General features: G+C 36.6%; 1 protein-coding gene across 2 annotated transcripts in view; it reads right to left on the minus strand.

Moving 5' to 3' along the window:
- Positions 1-13,288, minus strand: part of DNAH5 (dynein axonemal heavy chain 5) — a 267,302-nt gene that overhangs the window by 86,991 nt on the left and 167,023 nt on the right. For both annotated transcript variants that reach the window (XM_033852761.2, XM_073802015.1), the window contains 4 exons: positions 6,511-6,633; positions 6,105-6,318; positions 4,583-4,806; positions 1,644-1,842 (listed from right to left, as the gene is read on the minus strand). In XM_033852761.2, coding sequence (XP_033708652.2) covers positions 1,644-1,842; positions 4,583-4,806; positions 6,105-6,318; positions 6,511-6,633 — 760 coding nt within the window. The remainder of the gene's footprint in view (positions 1-1,643; positions 1,843-4,582; positions 4,807-6,104; positions 6,319-6,510; positions 6,634-13,288) is intronic.

Consider the following 13,288-nt stretch of genomic DNA (forward strand, 5'->3'; position numbering starts at 1 on the left):
GAGATAAAATAGAAACAATGATTTCCTAAATAAATAAACATTGAGTTATCTCACTGGGAAAAGTATTAAAATCACTAAACTTTTTTTAAAAATTAGAAACACATAACATACCAGTTTAATACTTTTCCAACTTTGACTAATAAAGCATAATGCCAAAGAAAAAGCTAAATTGGGCATAGGTAAATTCACTATCAGTTAACATTAGTTGAATATACTGATACAGTAACAACCCAGAAATTCACTGGGTACTAGAAGAGTGAGTGGATCTTCCAAATCTAATAGTACATAATTACTTTCAATTGACCCTGTCCTAATATAAAGTATTTTAACCTTTTTATGACAAAGCAAGGAAATTGATTTAACATAATTATTAGGATTGGTCCATTTGCAAAGCTCCCACTAATTGAATTTCAATAGTCACTTCCTTATTTCATAGATGTTCATTTCAAGCTTTGACAAAGTGCTTTGAAGTCACTGAAAGGTTCTGTGCTTCCCTCTAGACTCATTCACCCCGCCCCCAACCAAACTCCCCACCTCCAGCCCCCGCCCCACAATGCTGCAGTTGCGCTTTGCTCCTAGAAAACCGTAATCTAGTTACTTATCCTTCTGAACTAGAGGAAATAAAATACATAAATTCTAATTACCTTGTAAATTCTCTTACCTTTACATGATTTTTGGATGTGGGTGGCCTGATTGAAAATAAACTGTATCAGCTTCTTTTTGTGGAAGGATCAGTCCAACTGCATAGCCAGCAATAAACCTCCCTTTGCAATTGTCACTCAGAAACTTAACAGATCACGTACATCCTTATCTAATCTAGTAAGGGGCTGCCTGGTCATTTTCAATCATTTAGAAGATATAAATAGCATGTGTTTAAACATGCCTCTTTGAATATGAAAATTAACTTAAAATTCCTCCTCAGTATTAGAAGAGGTTTCTAAATGAAAGAAAAATATTCTACTTAAGCTCAGTTATTTCTGAAAGAAAAAAATAATTGGAGCCCTACCTCTTTTCATAAGTAATATATCTCAATTTTTTATGGAACCATAACCACAAAATCTTCCCTCAACATCACCCACCTCTTTCTAATTGTATTCAACAGCCCTCTCAGAGGATGTGAGGTTTTTCTTTTTATTTTCAGCACCTGGAATACTCGAGTAATAATTATCATAGTTTTGCTATGTTTCATCTGGCAGTGAGTACAAGCCATGGACTGCCCAAGCCATCCACAGATAACATTTCATTTATTCCCCACGGTGCCCCATGACTCATATATTAATATTTCTATTTTTATAAATGAGGAGAATGAGGTTCAAGAAAGTTCAGAGACTTGCCCAGGTAATGTGTGGGAGAGTCCTTCCTTAAATCTACCTCTATGTGACAGCTGTAAGTCTTTAGCACTGTCTTCTGCCATAGTATGCCTCCCAAATCTACCTTAATATCCAAGACTGATGTGCATTAAAATGATTAATCTTTGAACTCCATCAGTATGCATTTATCTACTCATTCTGTATTTATTGAGCACCTAATATGTCCCAGGCTTGTCTCAGTAAAGTTTACTAAACAGAAATTCAACATCCCTGAACTGAACTTGTCTTCAGATATCACTTTTGGGAATTTCAAATTCTGCTTCAATAGTTTACCTGTAGCTTCAGGTGCATCCCTCAAGAAATCCACAAAATAAGTGTCAATTCCGCAATTCACCAAGAGTTTTTTCTCTTCACCAAACTCCTCCTCCACCAAGGTTACTAAAGTCATATCAAACCAGGTCACATCATCAGACACCGTGAAACGATCGGCTATAACACGTTTACACTCATGCTTCCACAGCCTTAACAGTTCCTGTCAAAAGCATCATTAAAATGTGTTATTAATTCCCATTAAGCCGGAGTTGGGAATTCAAGTGGACGATATCACAGAGCAGCATCCTTCCTGATTTAAGATACTACATTTTAAAAAGTTAAGATTAACACTACTGGTTTCCTTTTAATGTGAACAACAGCTTTGGGAGCACATTAGAAACAAAATCCTAGACTAATGGTTTTCATTTGGTGTGTTATGACCAAAAAAGGACATTTTGGGGTTGTCAAGATGACGTGGGAGATGTTACTGCCATTTGTACAGGGGATACAAGGATATAAAACATGCTTTGCACAGTCTTAGTATACAACAAATTGTTCACGAATATAACTGTCCTATTAAAAATAAACAAAATAAGTTAAAATGTACTTAACTTCATTTCAAATTGGTCTCATTCAAGTATAGTAAATAGAGAGTAGTGTATATTCCTTTTCAGCCTTTAAATTAAAACAAAAACATTCCTAGACAAAATACTAAATCACTCTGAACAACCAACAAACTAATATTCTACATAAAAGTCTTATGTTTGTGATCAATTAGTCTGTTTGGATAAGACACCTACATTCATGTGGCCAGAGCATAATATAAAAAGTTGCATATAGGGCTTCCCTGGTGGCGCAGTGATTGAGAGTCCGCCTGCCGATGCAGGGGACACGGGTTCGTGACCCAGTCCGGGAAGATCCCACATGCCGCGGAGCGGCTGGGCCCGTGAGCCATGGCCACTGAGCCTGCACATCCGGAGCCTGTGCTCCGCAACAGGAGAGGCCACAGCAGTGAGAGGCCCACATACCGCAAAAAAAAAAAAAAAAAGTTGCATATAAACAACTCTCATGTATGCAACTGAGATCATTACAAAGATATATTTACTTAACACAGTGTGAAGGAAATTTATGGCAAAAATCTGGATTATCTGCATAAAGCAATCACCTAGTCTAGATAATCCAGGACCCAAAATTAACTGGAAGTTGAGAGAATTAATTGCTCAATATACCTGTTCCTATAGCAAGCATAACAAATGTTTGTCTAAGCTAATTATTTAATACGAAACACTGGTGGAAATTTCTTACCTTGGTAACGTTTTGCAAGTTAGAAGGCTTTTAAGCCATTATATTACTAATGATCAAATGTTCTTTGGTGGCCAGAAAATAAAATTTTAGTAAAATATATTTAATGATTCACTTATGACAAAAGTTCATGACAAACCAATTGCTAGACCAGTTTATGCTGATTTTAAATAAGCACCAAAAAATGGCTACACAAAAAGTAATTTTGGAAGACTGCATTCCACAACACTATTCATTTGTCAATAACTCTGAGGGAAAAAAATCAAGTTAACATGTTCACTGCTGTTAAAATGACTCCCCAATTCTCTGTAACGAGGAGACTGAGTTTTCCCCAAAACGTCCTCTTGCAGTCAGTCAGTGTGGTTACCTACTTTGTGAGCATCTGAGGCAAAGCTGAGTTTTTTTTAATAGTCCACATTGGATGTGTCTAGTGACAGTTTGGTTGATATCTCAACTTTTTCGGTGCGTTTAAGTGGAGAAGTCCCCTAAAACCTATTTGCTTAACTACAACCTTGGTTCCATAAAAGGATGGAAAAACAGGCTGATGTTGCCTTAGCCTTATGCTTTGGCAAAAAAAGGCATACTGCATTTTTACATAGTACATACTTTACAATTTTACATATTACATACATACTGCATTTTACGTACTAGAATTCCCTTTTAGTTCGAAGAGCATTCTTATAATGCTAGGAACTCTTTTATTCGAGCGTACGTACAAACGCTCATTTTTCTGTCAAATGAACTTTCTACTCTTCTGTCTCTTTTCAGTTTTACCAATATATGTATTTCTTTTAGTACATCAAGTTATATGGGAAAGAAAGATCATGGATGATTAACAACAAAATGGTTTCATTCTTCAATTTTGAAAGTTTATTTATAAAGATAATTACTTTTTAAAGTTAAAATATCAGGTTTATGATATGAAGTTTATAATATGAATAATAGGAAGACATATAATAAGATCAACAGGGATTCTTTCCATTATTTAGTATAAGAAAATGATGAAAAAACAAAATCAATTTTTCCTTTTACTCTATTCATTAGAAAATAATTGTATATAATATTTCCTTAAACATAAACCAAATTTATTTGGAATTTTTAAAATTTATGTATTTATTTATGTATTTTTTATTTTTGGCTGCATTGGGTCTTTGTTGCTGTGCGCGGGCTTTCTCTAGTTGGCAGCGAGCGGGGCCTACTCTTTGCTATGGTGCACAGGTTTCTCATTGCGGTGGCTTCTCTTGTTGCGGAGCACGGGCTCTAGGCGCGCGGGGTTCAGTAGTTGCAGCACACAGGCTCAGTAGTTGTGTCTCACGGGCTCTAGAGCGCAGGCTCAGTAGCTGTGGCGCACGGGCTTAGTTGCTCCGCTGCATGTGGGATCTTCCCTGACCAGGGCTCGAACCCGCGTTACCTGCATTGGCAGGCGGATTCTTAACCACTGTGCCACCAGGGAAGTCCTAATTGAAACTTTTAAAGAGAAATATTTTGGCATACTTTTCCCTTATTTATGTTCGTGAAAAGCAGCAAAGAAAAAAATATCCATGCTAAAACATCCCAAAATATTTTCATAATGCCACTAAAAATTGCATTACTAAGAATATTTAGAGTTTATAATAAATAACAAAGTTACTTGTTTTACTCTCTTGTGTATCACTTACATCTGGTTCCTTGATAACCTCTGAAGTAGTGTTCAACATTCCCTGCCAGATCCTAGAAAGATCTCGAAGGTTAAAAATATAATGGAATTTTGCAGGGGTAGGGAGCATTTGAATCTTAGTCATCTGCCACAGTCGGCGTGTCAGGGGAACCAGTTTCGTCACTGAATCTCTCACTTCTTCTGAGAAGCCCCTTTGGGTACAGTAGTATCCTATCCCAATCACACCTGAAAGGGGAAAAAAGTCATAACATTTTGACTGACAGTTCAGATCACCTAAGTGAAAATGAAAAACATTATAATGCAGAGTATAAAAATAATTAAACATTTTAATAGTTAACCACATATTAAAGAAATTTCTATTAATTAATGTTCTTTGGGGTTTTTTTAAACCTACCAAGTAGGTATAGTTACAAGCAAGTTAGCATTCAAATACTGAAAAGTTGACTAAGAAATACTACTGAAAACTCTAGCTGAACTGATTCAGTATTATTAAATGGGTAACAATGATGAATATATAAAGATGCCTTAGAAAAAGATAAGAAAAAGGGAGGTTTCGTGAATCCGCTAAGATTTCTCCATTTTTTTTTTGTTGCCTTTCCATGCATTATAAAATATTTTAAGTTACTTTACAGGTAAAATTTTCCAGGCAAAAAAGAATAATTAAAAGCAATAATAGTCATTCCTTCTAGTCCATTTTACTTCTCCCAAGTTTAGATAATTCCTATGTCATTTGGTTTCCAAACCTTTGCCCACCACTGTGATTGAAGGCAGATACTGCCATACTCCACTACCCTAGGGCACTAAGAAGACATTCTTAGTCTGCCAGAAATTTATTAGGGTAATCTTAGTTAGTTTTTTCTCAGTTGCAATTTCAGAAATGGTAAATTAGTACCTAACACGAATGCATGCATAACTTTACACTTTTTCTGAAAAGAGTGATTCCATAATCAGTTTCTAAACTCATTTTCATTTCTCAGTTAAATAATTATGGTTATCGATTGCGCTAGTGTTTCTTGGGTGAACTTATTTCTGAAACGCTGCATATGTAATCAATCAGTAATTTATTACAACCCTATTAATTACTCTGAGGATCAGACTCTGGCTAATCTCCACTCTGTGCAATATTATTTCTTTGGCCAAAATCATTATATGGGTTGGTTAGGTATCAGCTACATAAACTTTTGGTACGGCATTATATCAATGCAGACCTCAAATATGTATACCCACGAGGAAAGCATCTCATCGTGTCTAAGACCATTTAATGTTTAACCTTCTGCCTTAAGAAGCTAGCGACAGTTTCTTAAAGAAATACATAGGCAGAAAAGATCTACTTAGCACTCAACTCAGTACATACATAAAAAGTAAATCTTTATATAAACAAAATACACTGCTTGAGAGTGATGAAGCCCGTAGACTAAGGAACCACCCAATGCTCTTTCTGTGTTGACCTCTAGGTGGATATATTCTCACTGGAACCCAAGCAGGGATTCTTCCCTCCCATGCCCCACTGACATTCACTTTACCAAAGATCTTGTCCACAGAAGCATCAGAGGGCAATGTGCAGTTAAATATAGAGAACTGCCTCTTGAGCCTTTGGGGTATATCATTGCGTCCGCCCCCAGGATGGATCATAGCTGCTAAAAACTGTATGTCCACAATGCTGGTAAACTCCCCAGGCTTCTCTAGGTTATAAAATCCATTCTGTTCCATCAGCTGTCGTACTATCTCATTAGTAACCTAAGAAAGACAACTTTTAGAATTAAAATGTCATTCCTTTATATCCCAGGACCTAACTCTTTGAGCGTTTCCAAATAATGAACCTTATTGGAATTTAGGAATTGCAAGTTGAAAAAGTAAAAAATATTTACTCATCAAAAAATAAATCAATGAGGAATTAGGCAAATAAAGTGCACAATAGGATAGATATACCTGGTCTCCCCACTCATTGATTATTGGCATATTCACATCATCAATAAAAACAGTCATCTTCTTTCCTGCTGGAGGGCCATATGTTGTGCCCATGCGTTTATCCACATAGCTCTCTATTGTCCTCTGTTAAATAGAAAAGTCAACAGAAACATCTGTGAAAATATCCCCTGACATGGTTAATTATTTGAAAAATCCAGGAAACTTTGAAATGACAGAAATTACTCAGAAAAAAACCAAAAATGTCCCTTAATTCTGGAAAGCAGGGCATGAGGTACCTAACTTTTCTTGCATAACGTTTATAACCTTTGAAAATCTGGTTTAATTTAGGAGTAAAGAAAATTCTGATCAATGTAAATCTTGAATGGGATGAGACTCTTCTGTTTATTTCTACAGACTTAGTTTTGTCTTATTGTGCCTACGTTGGTGACAATATAATATAACCCTAACCCCCATTATTCAAAGGTCCAGCCCTCCTCCAAGTTTCCTTATAATCATAGACAAAGCTAAACAGGGCTACCGTCCAAGAGGCTTCTCAGGTCTTGCTCTGAGCTCCACGGGCGGCCATAATCTGAAGATTGTTCTCTCTTCGTTGAGAAATCTGCCAACTGGCTTCTGTAGCCTGACACAGTCTGCTTTGGGCAGATGCACTCACACTGAATCACTTCTCTTCCCCTTCACAACGTGGAGGACAATGCCCCCTCTTTTCTATCCAATACATTTTGAGCTTTGGTGGTACAGGAGGAAACTGCACTGTGCTCTATAAAAAAATGCCCTAGCAATGTGGAGAGGAATACTAAAACTGACAGAAGGGGTGTTGGAAGGAGTAATGGGGACATGAGGGAAGAACCCCAGACTACTGACTACAGTATTAACATTTCCATGGTCATAGAGTGTAGTTTGGAAATCAATCAGTTGTTCAGAATATATGTACTGAGTAAGCAGAGCCAGCACTGCAAAGAAAACAGAAAGGGCTCACACTTCTCATGCTCCAGAAACTCAACCTTAAAGACCTCATTTTATTCCCACTGATTCATGATTAAGTCATGATAAAGATAATGTATAAAATATAAGAGAAAGTGGAGGTGTACTGAGATAAAATGCATTCTCATCCTATCCAAAAAAGAGTTTCCTTATTTCATGAAGAGCAAACCAGTTAAAATGACATTAATAACCCTTCAAGATACAACCAAGAAATAAGGCCAAGATATAAACAAAAATCTATACATCTGTCCTTGAAAATTCCCCCAGTTTGGTAATTTCAAATTGTAATTTTCTGTCATCATTTTAATGAACAATAGCAAAAGATGTGAACATTTTTCACCATTTTAAAATAGAAAGATATATAAACATATCACACAAATTTCCCATGACAACAGTACAATGGCAAGAAGAATTTCATATTCCCCTGACATAAAAGAAAACTGTTTAAAGTAATGTACTAGGCTAAATTTAGCTCTCCTCAATGAATTTAAATGGATAAAGCAATTAATAATCTCTTGACAACTCCCTATGGCAAACTAGAGCCTTCCAGATATTCCCTTATCTGTTAATGAGAACTCATAGGCACATGAAGATTTTGTCTTGGGGGAGCCTTCTAAGAGCTAAAAGCCATAGGTGGAACAGGTGAAATAATATGGAGTAATAGCCACATCCCTGCACTTTCTTCCCCTTCATTATGACCCTAATTTCTTTGAAATAGCAGGAAATTACTAGAAGGAATTCATTTTAATATATAAAATTATTACTTTTATATATATATATATAATTAAAAAGCTAAGTTGATAAAAACAAAGGAGGGAGAAAAATTAAATAGCTTGTGAACCTAGAAGCTGAGACTTCTTCCTGTGTTCATAACTGCTGGCCATTAAATAGTTACCGAATGAACTGGGGAGTTGGATAAGATCTCCCAAAAGCCTGAAACACAGCAACTTCATGTTCTCCTCCATCATAGATCTACGTGTTTGGGAATATTTAGGAAAACCATATACTTGGACTAGTGTCTCCAGCTGGACTTCCCCACTTAGATGATCCATCGCATCACAGAATCAACATATCCAAACGCAGACATCTCTGCCGCATCACAAAATCTGCACCCACTCCTAGGTGCTCATCTCAGGGCTTAGCACCAACTACCTAAATCTCAACCAAACATTTCCACATCCAACATCGATAAGGCCTATTGCAATTTAAATACTGCTTTTTAATGTATCTCATCCTCTCTGAAAAATGATATGCCCTTGATCAGTTAGTTGTCTTTCTCATATGGATTAATGTCACAACCTTTTAAATTGCCCTCCCTGCCTCCAGTCAGGCCTGGAAACTTCTTTATAAGTCATATACAATGTCTATATTGTGTGATTTACAATTTTGTCTAGACTCTTCTGTCTCCCCAAAGAAATCAGTTTAAAGAATAATTTATCATCTTTGTAGTATTCTGCCAGCCACCTTCTCCCTGGTCTCCTTGATCTACTGTCCCACCTCATCCATCTTTTTGGTGATATAAACCATAGTCCAGTTCATAAAACCAAATAGGTATATTCATTGATTTGATTATTGTCTGTCTCTCCCACTAGAACGCAAGGGAGGCAGGCACCTTGTTTACCTTGTTCATCACTGCCTCCTCAGTGTCTAGAAAGGTGTCTGGTACAAAATATTTATCTGTAAATATTTGATACATAGATCAATAAAGACAAGAAACTTGGGAGTCATCTCTAACTTTTTTTCTCTCTCCCATCCCTCTCCTCCAACAATATCCACTCAACCAAAAACGAGTCCTGTCTGTTCTGCTTCTCAACCACAATTTGAACACATCCTTGTGCTCTTTCCATTCCCACTCTTACTATCTTGGTCCACGTCAACCTCTCTCTGGAGGAATTACTGTAACCATCTCCTCTCAAGTCTCTCTGAGTACAGCCCTCTCTCTTCCATCTGCAGCCAGAATGAACTTGCTGAGTGCGGATGTAATCCCGCTTAGTATTCCAGTGGTTCCTTATTAGTGACTTACAAGGAACACCATGGTGCTCCCTGCTCACCTTCCAGTCTCATTTCTAAACATTCCTTTTCAGGCTCTTGGTTCCAGCCCCTCACGGTCTTCATTCGTTCATAGTCAGTTAACAATAAAACAATAAAATGATGCTCCTCTCAGACTGATTTACAGTGTTCATTAAGAGATCCTTATTTACATATTCCTAACATAGCCATTTCTGAGCCAGAAATCTCTCAGCATTAGTAGTACCCAAACACAATTTGTGAAATATTGACTTAGATAAATGATCTTCCATAAGAGTCACTTCTCTCAACCCAGCTTATTGGTAAAGAGTTGAAATCTCTAGCAAGGGCCTGGACTAAGGGTAGTTTATGCTGTTCTCTGAGAACAGACAATAACTTGACTCTGAAATAGGAGAATGGTAGTCAGCATGACATCATCTGAAGCAATCTATGGCACCTAAACAACTTTCTGACCTCATTGTCTGTCTAGCTCACACATACATGGGATACTAGAGCGAACCCCAGCTGTGACAGTGACATTTTAGACATAAAAAACAGATGGTTAGTCATCCAGATAGACTTAGGAATGGGGTTGAGGAAAGCCATTATATGCTACTCTTCTTCATTCCAAATGAAAAGCTCTAAAACTAGGGCAATTCAGTTTTCTGAATTAGTCTCTTAATAGACAATTCAGCCTCTGTAATCCCTAAATTATTAACATTATATAAATATTAAATTCCCCCAAGTAATGGTCAACTCTTTCATTACATTTAGTCCTGTAATTCCCTAACGAAATGAATCCCCTCCTCCTCTGGGCTCCAGGGTACTTAGATTACTCCATAAGTAGCACTTATCACATCAGCTGTACTTGATTGTACACATGTCTGTTTCCCCAGCCAGGGGGAGGAACAGGTACAGTTGAGGAGGTTGTGCACTGCCCAGTTCTTGGGTTCACTATTCACATTATTGTCTCTGTGAATGGGACATAACACAAAATGTGCATAAACTGCAATGGCCTTATGCAATAGCTCTGACTGGGTTTAAAGTTAGAAAAAAAGGGGTTAAACTGCTACTTCCCCCACTTATTAGCTTTATGACTTATAAGTCATTTTAAACCACATAAGTCACTGAACCACAGCTCAAAAGTGGGAACGTATATAGAGATACATAAATCATGTACATGTATGTGTGTGTATACACACAACAGAATATTATCCATAAATGATATAATACATGTGAAGGCACTTAGTGAATTTAATGCATCATAAAAATGAAAGATATTTTTATTACTATAGGTATCTCTATATATCAGCACTTAAATCATTTTTCATACATATTACATCCAATCGAACTGAAATATAAAATATACTTAAGTTTAGGCTTCCATGTATCTGCTATTTAGCTAAAAGATAAAAATGGAGAGCTTATGCTTTTTATTAAGAAATCTACCTTTCCATTTTATTGTAACTCATCAAAACCAAATGAAAACAGGCTTATATTAGTAAAGTTTAAAATTCTCAATAGCATATTACAAAAAGTAAAATTATATCAAAAATAACATCAAAATATAATAATATATAACTAAAAGATAAAAATTAAAAAATGCACTGTGATAAATCAGCCATTTTAATATTAATAGGAATAAAGAAAAGTCATTGGAAGGATCAGATGGGTGAACCGGAAAAGCACAGTGGAAGACATGGGAACTTGGTTTCTCACCCAGGTTCTGCCACCAACTAACTATCTGGGAACTCAAATGAGTATTTTAATCTTCCTCAACCTGAGTGTGTTAATATCAACAGTGAAACCTGACATTTTTAGAGAGCTTTTTACCATAAAAAAATACTTTCACATATTATATCTTAAGAGTCTCCTCTGGAAACTGGTCTTCAGGCTATGCTCTGAAGCATAGAAAGGGTTTTCTTCAATCACACGGGCCCCTACAGGAAGCAAGAAGGAGGTTGGAAGGGATTTCAGGAGGCCAGCTCCAATTCCATCAAAGCAAATCCCTTGTTACCTGTTTGATAGATTAGTCTTCTACATAAGATTTCATTAGGAAAAGTGGTTCTGAGTCTAGGAAAAAAAATGTGGAATTTCCTTCCAAGCTCTACAATTGTCATTCTTAAAAAACAAAACCTATTGCTACACAAACATTTGTAAGACGATTGTTGCACTCGGAATACTTCGAGATTATTTTTAGAACAGAGAAATCTTTTCAGAAATTCTCTTAAGAAATTTTCTTTTTCGTCTTATTTTCTGTATTGTTTACATTTTTAAAGGTACGTGTGAATTACTTTCAAAAATAAAAAAATTAAAACAATATTTGTTTTGAAAAAAAAAAATCATCTCTCTTAAAAGACTAACTGAAATTTCCTTAGCCAAAAAGAGGGTGACCATATAATTTTGGTCCAAACTTCATACTTTGGATAGTAACAGGGATGCTACTCATTATTCATCTGGGACAACAGAAGTTAACTAGACAGTCCCAGGGAAAGAGGGACATGGAGTCTGTCCTCCTGCTGATAAAAGATGTGAAAGTGACACCATGGTAAAAACAAAGGAAGTTCAGGTGAAAACAACCTGTCAAGTAACAGACGTGTGTCCTTGACACATGTGCCATCATGGCAACACGGGAGGGATGGACGGTATCTATTTTCTCATCTACGATTTCAATTTGGTTTGGATCCAAATAAATGGGACACACAGAGACAAATGCTCAGCTCCATCAGCCCTTGTTTAGCATGAATGGCTGAAAATTATAGTGAGAAAGTTAATTACAGCAGTTTGGCTAATTGGAAGTTTTCTAAAACTAATGAGTCTAGCTTAATTGAAAGCCCTGATGCTTAGCAGTCAAAACAGGCACTAAACAGACCAGATGATCCTGTGATGCCTCTGAACAGAAAAAGAAATAGTGAAGTGTTGAGACCACTTTCTTACTGAAGGATAGGAAGGATTTGGGTTAAACATCAATAGTTGTGAATCAGATAATGGAACCCTAAAGAATACAGATGTTCATGTTATGAAAACCTGTTTTTTTCTTCTTCTAATTTATTATACTTCGATATGGTACTGCTTCTAGAAATTTATTACACGGTTTATGAATTTGTATATTAATAAACAGGATGTTTTCTAGATTACGTGTGCCTTTTTCTAGGAAATTAATAAGTATTTCATGCTATAGAGACATAAAGCACAGGTCTTTACCACCTGAGAGGGGTAAATAACACCAAGAGTTACTAGCAAAAATACGTGACAACTCCTTGCCATATACTAAAGAATTTGGCTAGCCTTTGTCCCTGGTTCCTAGGAGGGAGCCTTTAAACCCGTGGAATTTCCTGCATAATAAGAACGTCTTTGTTATTCATTGTGGGTCCCTCAGACCACTCATGCCAGAAAGACCAAACTACGATTAGAGTGTTAGGGCTTTAAACCACGTGATATCAGCTGACTTCCCAGGGGGAAGGGGTTTGGAGACTGACTTCAATCACGTGGCCAACCAATCATGCCTATGTAATAAAACTTCAGTAAAAACTCTGGACATGAGGCTCAGGTGAGCTTCCTGGTTGCTGATATACACAGATATGCATGGAGAGTAATACATCCTGAGGACAAAGAAGGTTCACATTCGGGACCCTCCCAGACCTTGCCCTATGCATCTTCTTTGGGCTGATCCCAATTCATATCTTTTATAATAAAACCATATTCATAAGCATAGCATTTTCCTAAATTCTGTGAGTCATTCTGGTGAATTATCAAAACTGACAGGGTCATAGAAACCTTTCAGTTTGCA

Source organism: Tursiops truncatus, chromosome 3, assembly GCF_011762595.2.
Source record: "Tursiops truncatus isolate mTurTru1 chromosome 3, mTurTru1.mat.Y, whole genome shotgun sequence".
Classification (NCBI taxonomy): domain Eukaryota; kingdom Metazoa; phylum Chordata; class Mammalia; order Artiodactyla; family Delphinidae; genus Tursiops; species Tursiops truncatus.